This window comes from Buteo buteo, chromosome 4, assembly GCF_964188355.1.
Source record: "Buteo buteo chromosome 4, bButBut1.hap1.1, whole genome shotgun sequence".
Taxonomy (NCBI): domain Eukaryota; kingdom Metazoa; phylum Chordata; class Aves; order Accipitriformes; family Accipitridae; genus Buteo; species Buteo buteo.
The window spans coordinates 56,813,612-56,830,460 of record NC_134174.1 but is presented as its reverse complement, the minus strand read 5'-3'; the positions used below and the strand labels follow the sequence as shown (position 1 = coordinate 56,830,460).

At 42.0% G+C, this 16,849-nt stretch overlaps 1 protein-coding gene across 1 annotated transcript in view; it reads right to left on the bottom strand.

Annotated features, from left to right (window-relative positions):
- SORCS3 (sortilin related VPS10 domain containing receptor 3) overlaps positions 1–16,849 on the bottom strand; it is a 310,251-nt gene that overhangs the window by 124,028 nt on the left and 169,374 nt on the right. Inside the window, exon 4 of the mRNA XM_075026339.1 lies at positions 16,538–16,696. Coding sequence (XP_074882440.1) covers positions 16,538–16,696 — 159 coding nt within the window. The remainder of the gene's footprint in view (positions 1–16,537; positions 16,697–16,849) is intronic.

The window sequence follows — 16,849 nt, the reverse complement described above, 5'->3', positions numbered from 1 at the left end:
CATCTCTGATTCATCCATCACCCGGTTCCTGCAATCAAACAGTGGAAAGCTGTACCTTTGGAATAAATGAATCTGCAATTGCAGATCATGCAAGGAAAAGGAAGCTCTTATCTAACTGCTCTCCACAGCTCTCTATGTTTCTTTATATTCTGTGGTGTCTACATTTAAGCTATTTAACCCATTTAATTCAAACTCTACGTACCTTCAATCCACCTTATGGAGCAGGGTGAAGAAAAAAAAACATACAAAAACTCAACTACAATAAGCAAACCTGATCCAAGGAAACAACTATAGTCAAGAAAAAGTCACCAAACTTGATATAATGTACTTTTAATTCCTGAAGTTAACCAACGTTCACAGTGATGGTACAGCATAATTCATAAGATAGGGAAGGCTGCAGAGGAAAACTAAAGCAGCCTTCTCCATGCTGTCACTAGAGAAAAAACACAACTTATCTGGCTAGGGAACATCGGACTCAATTTTGCAGCAGAACTTTCAGGTTTGTCACATTTGTGCCGTTGGGTGTGCGTGCATAACTCTTGTGGACTTGCACTGAGATCTGAGGAAATCAACTGGCCTGAAGCAAGTACAGTGTTAGTCAGAGGACAAAACCAGAATCCCGTTTTGGCAGCAAAACCTTTGATGACATTATTGTTCTCTTACTATATGACAGGAAAGTCCCCTTGGGTACCATATATTTTGCTAACATGTTATTTGTACGTGCTGTTATCTCTTGAACACTGCGAGTATAAAATGCTACCAAATCTACATTCAGATGGTTTATGATCACTGACCCTCTGGCAGAAATGAGATGCCCAATGTAGGAGGCTGTGGGAAGGATCAGGTGTTCCTCCTTTTGCACTACAGAATCCCAAGGATTTTCTATAAAGCTTTACGTTTTCTTGTTTGTTTGTTTTATCAATTGTCCTTCTCTCAAAAATATCACCCTTCATTTTGGTGCCTCAGCTCCTCCTTTTATCGTACCCACAATAATTTGGATGTGCCAAAATTTTACCGCATCATGCTCTAACTTTCTTTTTATAGCCACCATGGACCTATAAAAATCAATTGAACACAAATCTAAAGAATTTTATTACACTGGAAAAACCCCTTATAACTGCCACAAAACTGCTGTGGGACTTCTACTGCAAAAATTCAAAAACACACACAAGTGTGTGCACACCCCATACAAACAGGCCACCAGCCCTCTCCGAGACAACCTATATGGAAGACCAGTTTGAAATAAGCACCAAAATGCAATTGAAGATGTGCCAGATTTGCAATGATGAATAAAGAACTCTCTTAGAAGCATAAATAGCCCGCAGCAGAGCAGTGCTAGAATCAGGAGATTATGAAAATCTTGGCTTTTTTGCCTTTTTTTCTTTCTTTAAAGATAAAGCTTCTACTTTTATTAACTGTGAGGAAGCATTTCAAAAACATGATTCCCAACCTTTCCTCAGTCATAGAAGCACCAAGAGAAATATAAGAGAGGACAATTGAAATTATTCAAACACCTTCCTGATTTTTTCTCTCCAAATTAATGACTTTCAAAGGACCAATTCATGACTTCTAAAAGCTTGGTACTGCTAGTTCTGAGGTGCTAGACCAGAAAATCCAGGCACTGGCCTCCTGTTTCACCACTGAAGCAATGAGCATGAAAAGCTAAAACTCATACTGGGTTACTATTGAGCATATGGGAAATCTGAATCATCTGTGCCTACTGTGGGGACAAAGGACTTATAGCTGTTCCTCTGGCACCTCTATTTCCCAGAATAATATTGATCACATTAAGTTTCATTTCAAAGGAAAAAAGGGGGACACACACACACAATAAAACAGGGAAAAAAAGAAAAAATTTAAAAAAAAAAAAGAAGAAAAAGAGGTGAATTTTCATATGTCAAGGTTGAACAATGGAAATAAACAATTGCCTTAACATAAGCGATAGCTTGCACACAGGCAGATGAGCCTAGGGAATCTGCATCTCTCAGGAGGCAGGTTATAGGGAAAAAAACCCAAAGTCTACACTGGAAGGAGTAAACTATATCTATCTTGTTTTCTTGAGGGAACAGAATAACATATATGTTTTCAGGCCAGATTCTCCAGTGATGTAAATCAGCATTTCCCTGCTAAAATCAATGGACCTAAACTGAATTTCAGCTGCTACATATGTGACTGCACACATTTTTTGTAAGCCAGCTCAGGTGTGCTATTAGATCAGAACATGGTCCATTTCCCCACTGAAACCAAGCACTGGAGGCAGGGATGCTTTGTAGTGAGTCAAAAAGGGGAGGAGAAAAAGACAGAGAGAAACCTATTTGCAAAGGGCAACCTGAAACGAAACTAGGGTCACATACCAGCTTCCAGTATTACAGAAATCTGTTTCACACAATAGCCACTATATTATTTGAAATTAAATGTATGAGCTTTTTAGTAGACTGCTGTGCTACAATATAAAGGAAGGGCCCTTTCTGCTCTGTGGCACATCTGCTACTACAGCACCTGCTGATGTGGAATTCCGACATGGGGTCCCCACCCCAACCACACTGGAAGTTCTGCCACAGCCTGAAGCCTGGGGAGAGAGGAGGTTGCAAGAAGGGGAACTCCTGTAAAATTACTATAGGGCCACCTGTGCCAGTGGAAAGGAAAACAGAAGATGATTTAGGAAGTCTGGGTAACGTTGCAGCTCTGTCACTGATTAGCTGGCTAACCTTGCATAGCTCACTTCACCTTCTGTGCCTTAATTTCCCTTCAACCTCTCTCACTGCCTTGTTGCCTCTGCCTCTGTATTGGCAACCATCAAGCTGTGATTTCTGAGCCATTTAAATACCCCTTGCATGACAGTGGTAGGTAACATGACCAGGACAAGACTGTGGTAACACTGGCACTGCTGGGTAAACCAGATGATTCCTCCTGGTCATGGCATGAAGGGGCCTACTAAGAACTGCACGGTGCAAAAATCACCAGGGCATGCTGGGATTTACAAAATCTAGTTATGCTTCACAGAAGAGTGGTGGAGTGAAAATGTCAGCTCGTGCCTGCTCCTTTTCTGGAGTTTCTCTTTCTTTGGCTCTCAGATACGCACCTCTCAGGTGTATAAAAAGATTTTGATAATATACTGATAGAGATAAGATATAATAGTGGTGTCCTGTTAAATGGATGTGACATGCCCAGCAGGAAAGCAGTATGCAGATGTTGCCATCGTAGCAATAGACACCTACTGAAATCAAGTCACAGGAGCTCTGTGTGGTCTAGGGCCAGCCTGTAGGTTCTGATGACCTGTCCGGGCCCTGCACATCCTCAATTGCAGCAGAAAGCACAGCTCCAAGAGCACCTAGAAATAAAACAGTGGCAAAGACTTTGGTCCTCAGCACTGCCAACTACAGCCAAGGCTCTGCTGGTTCAGCAGCTGCTAACAGGGAGCTGAAACTCTCCTGCCTTAGGGGCAGAACTGAGAGCAAGCGACAGCCTGCTATTCCCACTCCTGACTGGGAGCTCCCGGTGTGGCAGACAGAAACGCACCCCTCAGGAAGCACCCTCACAGGCTGTCCCAGTTCTTGGCTGCTGCTGATGTAGCCAGTAGGCATGTGCAGGTGCTTGCATGGGGGGGGGAGGACTGTACCTTCACCCCTGTGAGAGTCTGAGAGAGTTAATGTCTCAAACATTGTGGTGGGGCGAGTTCTGCCTAATAACAACTAACCCTGCGTAGCAAGGAACCACAGGTGAGAAGAAGCCAGTCAGCACAGATCAGGACGGGACATCAGCAGCAGGGCTGGGAGGGCACGCCAGAGGGTGCGCAGCTCCCTGTTCTGATGTGCTGAGCAGGGCAGCTCGCCATGCATTGCCAAAGATCAAACAATGGTCACTTCTGCAGGGAAGGAGAAGTTACTCCCCAAACGACCCCCAAGCCAGCCGACCCATTTCCTGAAGGTTCTGAAAGCACAAACTGCACATGACACCTAATTAGCCTAATGAGTTTGAGTGCCTGCCTGAAGGAGGGGCAAAGATGATGAAAGGACACAAACTGAAGCCCCACATGCGCACACCCACTGGAACTGGACCTTTAGACTGACTAGACCAACACTGGACCCAGGACTGGTAAAATCTTTCTCTTTTCTTTTCCTCTGTCTCTCTCTCTCCTTTTCATATTATCCCTACACCTCATCCCTTTAAGACATAAACTGTTGACCAAGTCTGGGACTAGGAGCGGATCTGCCAACCCTGGGCCCTTCTCTGAGGACGAGTATAGAAAGCAAGGGGGTCTGCTCCGAACCTCCTGACCCAACGGGAGGGATCTCCTTCTTCCCGGAATTGATGTATATGGTTACCACAGGTTACACGGGTTACTGAGGTAGCTTCATGCTAATTCCTGTTGTGAGAAACCATGCCACCTACGGTTATGCCTCCCAAATTCAGGTTGCTTCTGCCATGAATAAAACATTTAACTGATCATTTGGTGTTGTTTCACCTTAATTTGGCTCGAGGGAATTCCAAACTCAACGTGACTCCCTGGTCTGTCCAGCCTGGGTCGTGACAACCCCTCAGCATCATCCATCCAGCTGGCTGCCTCAGGGACTGTGGTCTATCCCATCACAGTCATCCATCTTTGAGGACATTAAGATGAAAGTATTGTCTTAAGTAGCCTGCTGCCATCCTAATGCACAATACTTCCAAACAGTGAGGTCTTGTATTGTCAAGGCAATGTGCAAATACTAATTAATGCCACCATTACCCAGACAGAAAGAATAGTCCCTGTCGGGCAGACTTCCAACAGTTCTCAGCTGCCTGAATCACTGACAGTAATGGGAGCTGCTGGGTCCTGAATCCTTCTGGGTAAAGCATGACCCTTCTTGGCTAATAAAACATAACAGCTTCTTAATTGCCACCTTCCAGAAAGGTCCAAGGGAATTAAATAGTGTCCCTCTGTATTGAATTCTACATGCCCATGGTCATAATTTCAGGTGCTGGCAGACCCATCTTGCCCAAGCTATGGCTTTAACGTCCTGAAGCATTAAAGAAGGATGAGAGAACAGGAAAACCCAAGAGAGTGAAACTACCTAAAATCCCAACACTAAAAGCCCATACATGACTAGTATGTCTTTGCAGGCACTTTGCAATAGTGAAAGCCTGTCTCCATAACCACTTCATACCCTAATGTGTAAAGGCTTACATACTTACGTGTCTTAACCCACAAAAGCATTTATTCATAACTTTAAAATTAGGCCCAGGCTAAACCATTTGGTTGCTCTGAGGTCAGGGTTGCCTTTTTTCTATTAAGTTCTATATTTATATGTAATTCAAAATGAAAATTTCATGACAATTCACACAAATTTATGTTCATTGTCACAGGCTCCTCTCTGTTACTTCAGCTGTGATATTTTGGGTAAAATTAATCCTGTTGTTCTTTGGCCTGGAATAGTCACATTTCCAAACTCAAGCACCACATTGAATCAATTCAATGAGAGGGGAGAGGAACCAGACTGAAGCTTTCTATGGTCAGCATCAGCAGACATCTGAGTGGAGTCAACAGTTGAATTGCGCTCTTTCTTCAGTTGAAAGTGATATCATCTATAATTCTGTTCAAGAGATTTTAGAGGACACTTAATGTTGCCATCAGGCCAGAGAAATACTGAGACAGAGTTTTGAAAAGCAATATGGAAAGCAAAGAAAAAGGGAAAGGAGAAAAAAAAGAAAAAAGAAAAAAGAGAGAGAGAAAGAAAGAAAAGGAAAAGGAACAAAAGGCCAAGGAAACCCTTCTGGATTCATCTCATTTCACTGAAGCAGCCTGGTAGGTAACCCACATCTACACAAATGAATCCTGATGAAGGAAAACAAAAGGTTGGGAATTCCATCTTTGCTTGCATATCACGTTTGCTCTCTCCTCCAGGTTGGGGGTCATTATAAGCTGTACGCATGATAGCAGGAACTAGGAAACTTAATGCGTTTTGTTGCTTTGATCATATTGGAATCATATCCCATGTAATCCATTTTGCACACATCCAGACAGCAGGGTTGGTTTCAAATCCCCTAATCTCAGGTAATATAGCAAATACTTACATCTCAGCAAAGGAAATTACTTCCTTGACAGTCAGTGGAGGCCTAGTCAATATAAATGAGTCTAAGGTACAATTTACCTCATCCTAAAATAGTCACCTACATTTGCTTCCAGAAATCAATCAACACCATTCAGTAGATTACCACCAACTACTATGTGCAGCCTCGGCACCTAATATAGGTATGCATTGCTAGATTTTAGATCTCTACAGTCAGACAAAATAAATCATGCCCCCGGTATTCTTATTCTTCAGCTTTCTTCATTCCTTCATGTTTATTCCCATCTGCTATATTTACAACCACCCCTCGCCCCACTTAGGCTCCAGATAAAATCAATATACAGCCATGATTTAGCTGGCCCAGGAATAAACCACAGGATCCTTGCTCTGTTACACAATAAACTAGGTCGCTTTAGCAGAAGAGCACATTTAAGCATCGAATGCGTCTCGCTCCATTTATCTCTATATTTTCCTTTTCAAAGTAAAACCTGTTCATGAAGTATCTATAGCATAAATAAAAAGCAATAGGAAAGTCTGTTCTAGCTAAATCAAGTTTCATGAGCAGTTATTTTCTTTTTGCCACCACAAATCATCACAAGCCCAAAGTTCACTATTTTGCTAGGACAAAATTCATTGGGCATTTCTGAAGTAGAGCCAGGGTTGCATAATTTAATTTCTCATCTCCTATTAAAACTGCCAGGCTAACCATAATCAGAATAAACACAGAGTCATATGTCTTCTTTCCGACAGTAACGCCCATCAATACTTCAAATGCAAACAATTGTGACATTTGACTTTATAAAAGTTACCTAGTGCACCAACACCACTTAATTAAATCATTTAAAAACTGCTTTTGTTACATTTAATGAATGATATATTATACTGCAATGAAACATACAGCAATACAAATACTTCACAATGCTAACAATTAAGGCTCACTTCACTTACGGCAATTGACAACACAAGTGCTCCTCACTTCATTCAGTTTGTGCATTCCAAATGAACTGGTTAGCGAAAAGGGTGCTTCTTTGCTAATGAGTTTTGTAATCAAGGCATCTATTTTAATTTCAAATTGGCTAGATTGGGGGAAATTGCTGAACTAAATGACTGGTTCTAATTAGGATTATAAAAATATTCATCATGCAGCAGAATTAGCGCAAGGTCTTGATTTCCCTACATTTGCATATAGCTTTAGTTTAAGAGTAGAAAAAAAACTCCTGATAAATTGTCTTCCTTTTAATGAATTGAACAAACACTATATCTGTTTTAGTCGTCCTTTCATTTAAAGGCACTGATACATATTCATGATTTGTAAATGAAGTTAAGTGATTTCGATTCTTCAGTTCATTACCATATTGAAGAAGAGACTTCTGTAAATCGCCTTTAAATATTCCCAATCTCAAGGGTTCAGGGGGGACGGGGGGGGGGGGGGTTTGGTTTTTTTTAACTTTACTAACATTTCAGTTTATCTGTTTGATGGAGACCTACCTGCCTGCCTAGGAGGGTTGCTGGCAGGTGGCTTGTCCAGTGAAAGACACATGATATGTTTGTAGAACCTGAAGTTCTCAGAAGAGCATTCAAAATGCAAAGAGATGAAAGGCTTATTTGTGGTTAAGTCATGGGAACAGGACTCTATCTGGGTTCAGTTTCTGACTTTGTTATAGTCCTCGGTGGTAGTTAGTCAATGAAACACTTTAATGACCTGTGCCTGAATACACTAGAGATACTCTGGGGACAATGCTTTGTCTGTCAGCTTCACGTTTAATTGCAAGCTCTCTGGGGCAAGGATTGCTTCTTAATACGAATATGCAATACAATGGACCAGTCAGTATGGTAGGGATTTCTAAGTGTGGTTACTGGAATATGGCTTGTATTAAACATGAATCACTAAGTGTTCCTTTATAGCTGGGCAACATACTCACTTTATCTCATTCCTCAGTAGGATAGCCCTGTAGGAGTACTTGTTATTATGGCAGCTTCCTCAATTTCTTTCCCCTTTGGTTGAAGGAAAGAACGCAGTAGGTGTGCCTCCAGCTTCACTCTGCAGGGTGCTCAAATGCCAAGTGACTGGTGCAAGATAAATTTGAAAGCTGAGTATTGTATCCATAGGACTGGAACCACAGTCATCGTGCTCTTCAGATACCAATGAGCCATGATGAGAAATTAGCCCCAGTGTGTTCTCTCACATCATACAATGAAATGGTGATTCTACCACGAGGATCCATGCGGGAGCAGAAAGAGCTTATTTTCCTTGTTAAATATAATGTTCACATCTTGCTAACAAAAGCTGGGTTTTACCCAAGAGGTGCAGTCTTGAGCTGTTGCTGATAAAAGGAGAGGTTGCTACACTTCTGACAACTACCGTTACATCTAAATTCCAGGACCAGGAGTGCTGCTGAGGACCAGGTGACAGCTCTAGGTGCCTGCTGATTTATATCAAAATGAGATGTGAGGCAGCCACCAACCCACCTCTCCTCATCAGCCCCATACCTCAGTTTCTAAGGAAAGAAAACCTACAGGCCTTGCCCAGAGTCATGTCTCACTTCAGACGTGCAGCAGCATACACTGCTTAGTTTCAGCACGTCTGCAGCATGCAACTGCTATCTTAGAAGTGCACTGTTCAATATTAGGAGTTCCAACTCACAGTGCAATATCACCTGAACACAAGTCCCCATGTGCCTAAGTTTCCACGAGAGGCACAGAAAAAAATCTGAGAGCAGGGGCTGGAGCATTTGCTGGGAATGAAGAACACAACTCCCCAGTCTCTGTGCTGGAGAAGCTGAGCAGAGCAGATGGAGGGGGAACTAAGCTTGAAATCCTACAGCACTGGCACCCCCTGAGACACAGGGACCAAGGGTCCTTCAGGGCACTGAGGGCTCTCTTAGAGTCCCAACTCAGTGACCTGCTATGACAGGAAAAGAAGAGATAAGGAGTTGTCTTTTTCTCCATGTGTGTGTGCTTATAACGGTCTGACAATTTCTTTATATGACTCCTCTTCATAAGGAGTCACATGGAGAGGACAAGAGGCAAGCGGTATATAGTCGCACCAGGAGAGATTTCATCTTGGTATAAGAGTATAAGAGAGACATTTTTTTACAGTGAGAACAATCAATCAGCGGAACCTTCCCCCCAGGGACATAGTGAAGTTCCCCTTACTGGAGGCTTTCAAGACATGACTGGACAGGGTGCTAGATAATCATATCTAGGCTCCCTTTCCCACAAAAGGTTGGACCAGATGATCTTTCGAGATCCCTTCCAACCTGGGCTGTTCTATGAGTCTATGAAAACAGCTCACCACAAAGAATCCCAGACAAAGGTGGATGACTGCCCGGAATAAGGTACCTATATTTTGAGAAGAACATGAACCCAGCCTTGTCCTCCTCTCAGCTAGTCCCACTGGATTTCTTTGGCAGCACCCTACCCAACTGGACACTGCCAAAAAACCAATAAAATCCCACCCTGCCTAATCGCCCTCTGTACTGGGAGCCTGGGCCCAAATTCCAGGGGAGAGTTTTGCCTGGCAGCGGAGGGGCACTGCCTTCGTGGCTGTGGCTCTGTGTGTCTAAGCTATTAAAAATCTTTCCCACATAGTCCTACTGTTATCTGTGATTGTTTTTGATAAAGTCAGCAGTGTCTGGTCAAGATAGTCAGGTCTCTGACAGGCACCACATTCAATTATTGGTTCATAACTTGCCACATCTCCAATGCTGAAGGAATCTCCCCAGTCAGACCTGATACTGTCTGCCAGGTGCAACTTGGTGATACAGCACAATGTTATCTTGCAAATTTTATTTATTATCTCATTTGAAGAGATATTAAGACACCCAATTTCTTTTGTTTGCTTCCTGCTGAAGATTAAGGCCTACGGAGGGAGAAGCCACTGATTGCCAAACTCCTTGTTTATCCAATGTTCTCAAATTCATAATGCGTAGCTGGGAAATTTAAATTGGTCTGTTATTGAATTATTCAGTCTCTCACCTATTCCCAGTGGGTTCACAATCACAGTTTGGCCTGTAAGGAACAGGTGGAACTGTATCTGTTTGCATGGTTTTTTTCTCTTAACAATGGCGATTTGAAATATTTTAAATATCTCTCTCCCTATTTCCCTAATATTCTCTCTCCTTTTTTAAAATTACCTTTTAAACAAATATTCATGCAAGAGTTGTGCATGTTGCTCTGAAAAAAGTTTCAATGTCATTCTAAGAGAAATTCTGTGGAGCTGTAAACACCCCTCCATGTCCACCTCCAGACTGATCCATTCCCCAGAGGGGTATTGGGGTGTGGGAAGTTGAACTTATTAAGAATTAGTTGGTTACTTGGATAAACAAGACAAATTATGAGGCACTTGAAATATTGGTATCAGAAATTGTCCTGGTTTTGGTTGGGATAGAGTTACTTTTCTTTCTAGTAGCTGGTATAGCGTTATGTCTTTGATTCAGTATGAGAAGAATGTTGATAACACACTGATGTTTTCAGTTGTTGCCAAGTAATGTTTAGACTAAGTCAAGAATTTTTCAGCTTCTCATCCCCACCCAGCAAGAAGGCTGGAGGGGCACAACAAGTTGGGAGGGGACACAGCTGGGACAGCTGACCACAAGTGGCCAACGGGGTATTATTCCATACCATGTGACATCATGCCCAGTATATAAACTGGGGGGAACTGGCCGGGGGGGATCGCTGCTCGGGAACTAACTGGGGACTCATCAGCGAGTGGTGAGCAATTACATTGTGCATCACTTGTTTTATATATTCCAATGCTTTTATTATTATTGTAATTTCATTATTGTTATTACTATCATTATTTTTTCTTCCTTTCTGTTCTATTAAACTATTCTTATTTCAGTTTTACCTTTTTTCTTCCAATTCTCTCCCCCATCCCACTGGGTGAGGGGGGAGTGAGTGGGCAGCTGCGTGGTGCTTAGTTGCTGGCTGGAGTTAAACCATGACCGAAATGCAAGATCAATTCAAGATCTTCATCCCCAGCCACTATGAATGGCAGATGAAAACTATACCTCATGTGTATACTGGTAGACTGTGAGCTTTCACAGCACTCCATAAAGCAGTTTCCAGTACTTTCCAACAAAGACTATCACACCTTTTTCATATATTCCTCTTCCCATCAGAATTTGATACAAAGGTCATTTAAAACAGCTTCCTATATATTTTCTGCAAAAACCTGTAAAAAGTGGAGGATGAAGCCCCATTTTCCCTTTGTATTGGCTCATATATCCAAGTGCCAATATGGACACTACTAGTGAGACCCGGCCTGACTTGCAGCAAAATTGGCTATAACATTTACATAGTGCCCACCTTCTGTCAAAGGCCACAGGGGGCCATTAACAGAACCAACACGTGCACACATCAGATTGCACTATTTTATCAATAAAGTAGACACACACAAAGCTACTGGGAAGAGATCCAAGATTTTCAACTCACAAGATGCAATTAACCTCCCAGGGCCTGGTAATTGTACAGTGCCACACGGCTGCTCGGGGGGAGTAGTACACCCATCCATGCTTGCTTAAAGCCCTCCAAAAATTCCTCCTGTCTATGTTTTATATGTTGTGAGAAGACATTAGGGTCTACGAACTTGCTACATGTTCATGCCCACACAAACAGATTTCTTGGCTCAGCCATACTGCATTTAGCTGATAATACAAGAGAGTTAGCAAGGCAGAGGAGAGTCATAATTGGCTACGAATATTAAGAACAGGAATGATACGCCATGTCAACTCATACTGAGGAAATATCCTCAATAACTCTTTCAAGTGAAAACAAATGGTGGTGGCTGTGATTTGTCCTGAAATGAACAAAGTAGCCAGCAGCCACACAGAAAAACATCTTTCAGAAAGCCTGCTGAGCTCCATCCCTCTCACTGAATCTTCTCCCTTGCTCCTAGGAATAGCCCCAAGCAGGAAAAAGAGGGACAATACCTATGTGAGAGTGGTAATAAGAGATTTAGGGACTGAACTGATGCCGTATTCAATTATTTCAGTTGATGGAAGAGAATGTTGTGAGAAAGCCTTTGGCTTTCTCAGCTATAAAGTCATATTTCAAGGAGAAGTTCTGTGGAGAAGAGAAGGGTTCCTTCTTTGAGAAGGGGAAGGTCATTTTTGGACATAAGATTGCTGTGAGGCTTGGGCTTTAAACTAGAATCATGTGAGACTGGTAGCAAAAGTCCACAGGTAGGTATAAAAACAGATCCATGCAAGGGATAAACTAGTGGAGTGGTGGTTTTCAGCAGCAAGGCTATAGGAGGCGCAGTGAGAAGAACAGTAAGTGTATCTGCAGAGCATCCTGCAATGCCTGAACATCAAGGCTGAGAGTAAGACAGAGCCAGCAGAAGCTGGAAGCATAAACTTATAATGAAAATTACACATAATAGTGGCATAACAGTGCCTGGCTGAGAAAATTCACAACTAGAATATTACTGCAGGAAGGCATCACTTGCTCAGGAAAGAGAGGACAAGCCTTGCATATCACGGATACATACACTCAGTCTGAGGTCTCATAGCATTCTCCTAAGCAAACTAAAAGACTGGAGGAAGTTACTATTAGCTGAGTAAAAACCTAACTGGGATACCATATTCCGAAAACAGTTATCGCTTGGCCACTGTCAAACTGCAGGGGATATGTAAAGACTGTGGTTCCTCAAGGGTGTCACAGAGCTCTACTTTGTTCCATTTATTCACTACTGTCTTAGAAATAGCGAATACATCTTCTGAGTTTAGAACAGTGAATACACCTTCTAAAACACCAACTTGTAAGGGACAATAATTCTGTTAGAGGACAAATTTTAAATTGTTGGTGGTTTTTAGTTGGATGTTTTTTTAATCAACTGGATAAATAGCCTAATACTGTTGTCAAATGTGTAGAAGCTGGCTAAAAAGAAGGACGGATGCTTAGGATAAAACAATGATTAAAAAGAGGCTTGAATCACAGCCATGGAACTGTAGGTCAGAAGACCTCAGAGGAAAAATTTCTAACTGGAAGATCCAAAATATTGACTATTTTTATTTCACACAAAAACTTTAATACTGTTTTCTATTGTTATACACAAAACAATTTTAAAATCTTTTCATGTAGGCAGTGACCAAATCAATTATTTGTAGAGCACTAGCTGTTGATATTTCATTTTACTGTGTGTAACAACATACTCACCAAAATGTTTTTTCAGAGTCATCATTCTCAATAATTTCCAAGTTGACCACAGCTTGCTTACAACACCATATTATTAGTTTTAATTGAAAGAAAATTACTGAAATAAATATTAATCTGAAAGCTATTTTTTAATCTAAGAATTGAAATTAAATTTGCAAACTTGTTTACACATTCACAGTTATGAGAGGGTGGATTAGATCTTCCCTTAATAGTTCCTACTGCTGGGAGTCAAATTGTATGTATTTGATTTGTTTTCAGAGTTATTTGTATTTTTAAATTGGCCTCTAAAGTAGTCATTACAAATAGACTTTAAAGGTCAAACACACTTTACAGCTTAAAGAGGTGGAAGATAATGGTCTCCCACCATAGGAGTGGCTGCACCACTGAACATACAGCAAGCCACTGACTTTCATCAGCACCTTCCTTGCCACAGTATCTGTGGTTGAACATTATTTGCAGGTTACAGACTAATGATAAGCTTTCTATTTTATTTCCCTTTCATGCCTTTAAATCAAAAGTGTTTCAGAGCAGTTGTATCCCAAAAACCTGGATACATGAAGTGAGGAAGCAAGCACTATTTGATCCAGCACCACCTATTTTGTGCCAGGCTACTTCATGCTGCCTCACAGGAAAATGGGCACAAAACCAAAGGACAGAGGAGTACCAGAAGGACCACACTGCAGTTGGAGAATTAGTCCCTGACAACAGCTTGGCATCCCTTTTGATAGCCTTCTCACAACTGCAGAGCACTACTGCAGACTCTAGCCACTTATTTTAGGGGCTCTTGATATCTGTCTTCTGGTCAGCAGCAGAGAGATCAAAGGATCATTGCCATAGGCATGATCCCATGATCACAGCTAGGAGAGAGGGCATGGCATAGCAGTGTGGCAAGGTGCGAGATCCAGATCTGGCTTCTAGAGAAAGAGGGAGGAGAACAACCACAACAGTCTTATGAAGATGCACAAGACCTGATGAAGCTGCTTAAGGATTTATGATTTTTAGCCCAAAAGACACTTTCTTCTTGTCATTGGCCTAACCCCCATCTTACAGGAGGTCATGGCTGACCTCTGGTTTGCACTCAGCTGCGGCAGTACTCCTGTTTCCAGACAGGCAGGAATGTATTACACCGTTCTCTAAGAGGATTTCATCTGGGGACTTCACATAGCACTGCTGTCACAATCTATAGCACCGCCTTTGCACCCTAACAGCACTGCCCGTTATCTCAGTATCAACTGTAACTGCAGTGAAGCTGCATGATCCTGAGCCAGAATGACAATTCTTCTACAGCTCTTATTAAGCCAAGATGTGACTGAGCAAAATCTATACCTGGGTTATGTTAAGCAAACGCTTCAACTGGGAAAAGTACTGCCTCCATGGTTCCACTCAGAGATCAACTTGCAACCAGCACTTGAGGCCATCCTTCTGAAGACTGAAGAAAACCATCATGAGTGGCCTTGAATGCAAAGGCAGACATAAAGCCAAAGCCTGAACTTTGCATTGCTCCATTTCCATTTGACCAACAAGCTGCAGAGCACGTCACCTCTTACGCTGTGGACAAATTTGTTCAGTTCCTGGGACAAAATGCAAGCAGCCTCAGGGTGTTTCTAACCCACAGTTCATTCTCCTTGGCTCTCTTCTGAGCAGAAGAGAACAGCTGAGGAAGGCACTCAGATGCATTAGTTTGAAGGAGCAAAAGCAAAAATGCTCCTGAGCCACTGTTGCTGTATTGGATAAAGGGAGCATAATTACAACTCACAGTTAACTGCGTGTGCATACTTTGTATTTTGATTTCTCCCTCCAGTGGCTAACATGTCATAAAAAGACTACAAAGCACTGGAAACAGAAGTACAGTGTTTCAACCCAAGAGAAGATGCTTCGCACTCTCTACAGCTGGATCTCTCTGCAAACACATACTCAGCATATCATATCTGGCTTCTCACATCCACGAGCACCTCATCAGATGTCTGTTTCTTTCAGGACTGTCTTTATACCATTTAAAATCTTTACCTCCAGTTTAAAAGTGGCATCAAACCATTCCGTGACATCAAATAGATTGGTCTTTCTAGCCTACTTCAAAATCCTTGTTACACTGAACATCTGAGAGCACAAAACTATTTGACATTTGACTAACTCCTTCATACAGTACGGACTTGATACTATGAAAGGAGTGTATTTACAATAGCTTTGTGCTTGCAAATGTCACTCAAGCGTCATCAGTAGCATAGCAGCAAACCACCTGGTGCCTGCCATAGCATTCTGTTAATAAGTGGATGGAAAGGTTGCATCAGGAAGTATATTGGTAGTAGATTATTTGATTATACTGTCAGTAACTACTTGCACTAGCCTTTGAAAGGAAATTCTGTCAAATACAAGAGGCACAATATTTTGGGTGTATTGTCCTTATAGCTGAGATGTGAGACTCACTAGTTTAGAAAACTTCAAAAATCACTGTAGGAATTGAAAACCCCACCCAGAACACATACACTTGACAGATTAATGCGAAAAACTTAAAGTGGCTATTCAGCATGTTTTTACTTTCCAGAGTCTATGGATGACAGAAACGGAAGAAATGAAAGATAAAAGCTTGGCAGGTTTTAAGCTTTCTAAAATTTGTAACTTGATCACCTGGTCTGTGTCTCAGGTTTGGGCTGTAGTGGGGAATGCTGTTCCAGAACTGAAGCACACACTCCAGAGCCACAACACTTTACAAGTCACATTGCACCTGCATTGCTCAGCATCTTTCAAGAGAGATGAGTGCTATTAAGAACAGGCTTGGTAAGGACAAAGTAACAGACTTAAGAGTTGTCTCACTATCAGAAGGCACTGCAAAGTGACTTAAAAAGTGGCACAGAGGAGTTTGTCGTCTGTTACTGCTCACTGATTTCCAGATAACCGAGTTCAGTTTGCAAGCAGAAAGAGCATCCCCTCACATGCAACAGCCAGCTGTAACCAACTCAGCCTGAGTGCTTGATCCTCAAAGACAGCTCAGCAATCACCAAGGCCTACAAATCAATAGATTTTTAGAACAGCTCCATATGTCACGTCAAATCTCAGATTCTTTTCATCTGTCATGCCATCACCACTACTAAAGTTTCCATACCCATCATGATCACTGTATAACTCCACTCCCTTTAGCAAGCTTGCTGTGGAGTCACTGAGAGTGTTTTGAGCACATTTAAAACTGCAAGGTGAGAGCAGCAAAGCACACCGTAATTTCTTCAACATCTCTGGAACTGTTGTAACTCTGGTTTAGAACTCTGGTTCTAAACACTATCCTCTTCAACACGTGGCTCAAGAATCATTGAAATATGAAATCAATTGCTCACCTTTTGATCCAGACTGTAGGCCAAGATCCACTCTTCCTGCCTGGGGTGGAAGAGCAAGCTCTGGATATAGAAGTTCAGACGGTACTTCTGGTAGGTAGCCCCTTCATCAGAGCTGATGAGGATGCTACTCTCAATTTCTGGATCACTAAGAAGCATGATCTAAATAGAAAAATGAAGGGAAAAGAGTGTTAATGGAAAAGTGAAACTGAACTTCATTTAAAAGTGAGGTCATACAGCACTGATTACTATTAGAGGTATTTAGAACATTGCTCAAGAGTGTAAACAGCCCATAGGATTTCCCAAATGGGGGGC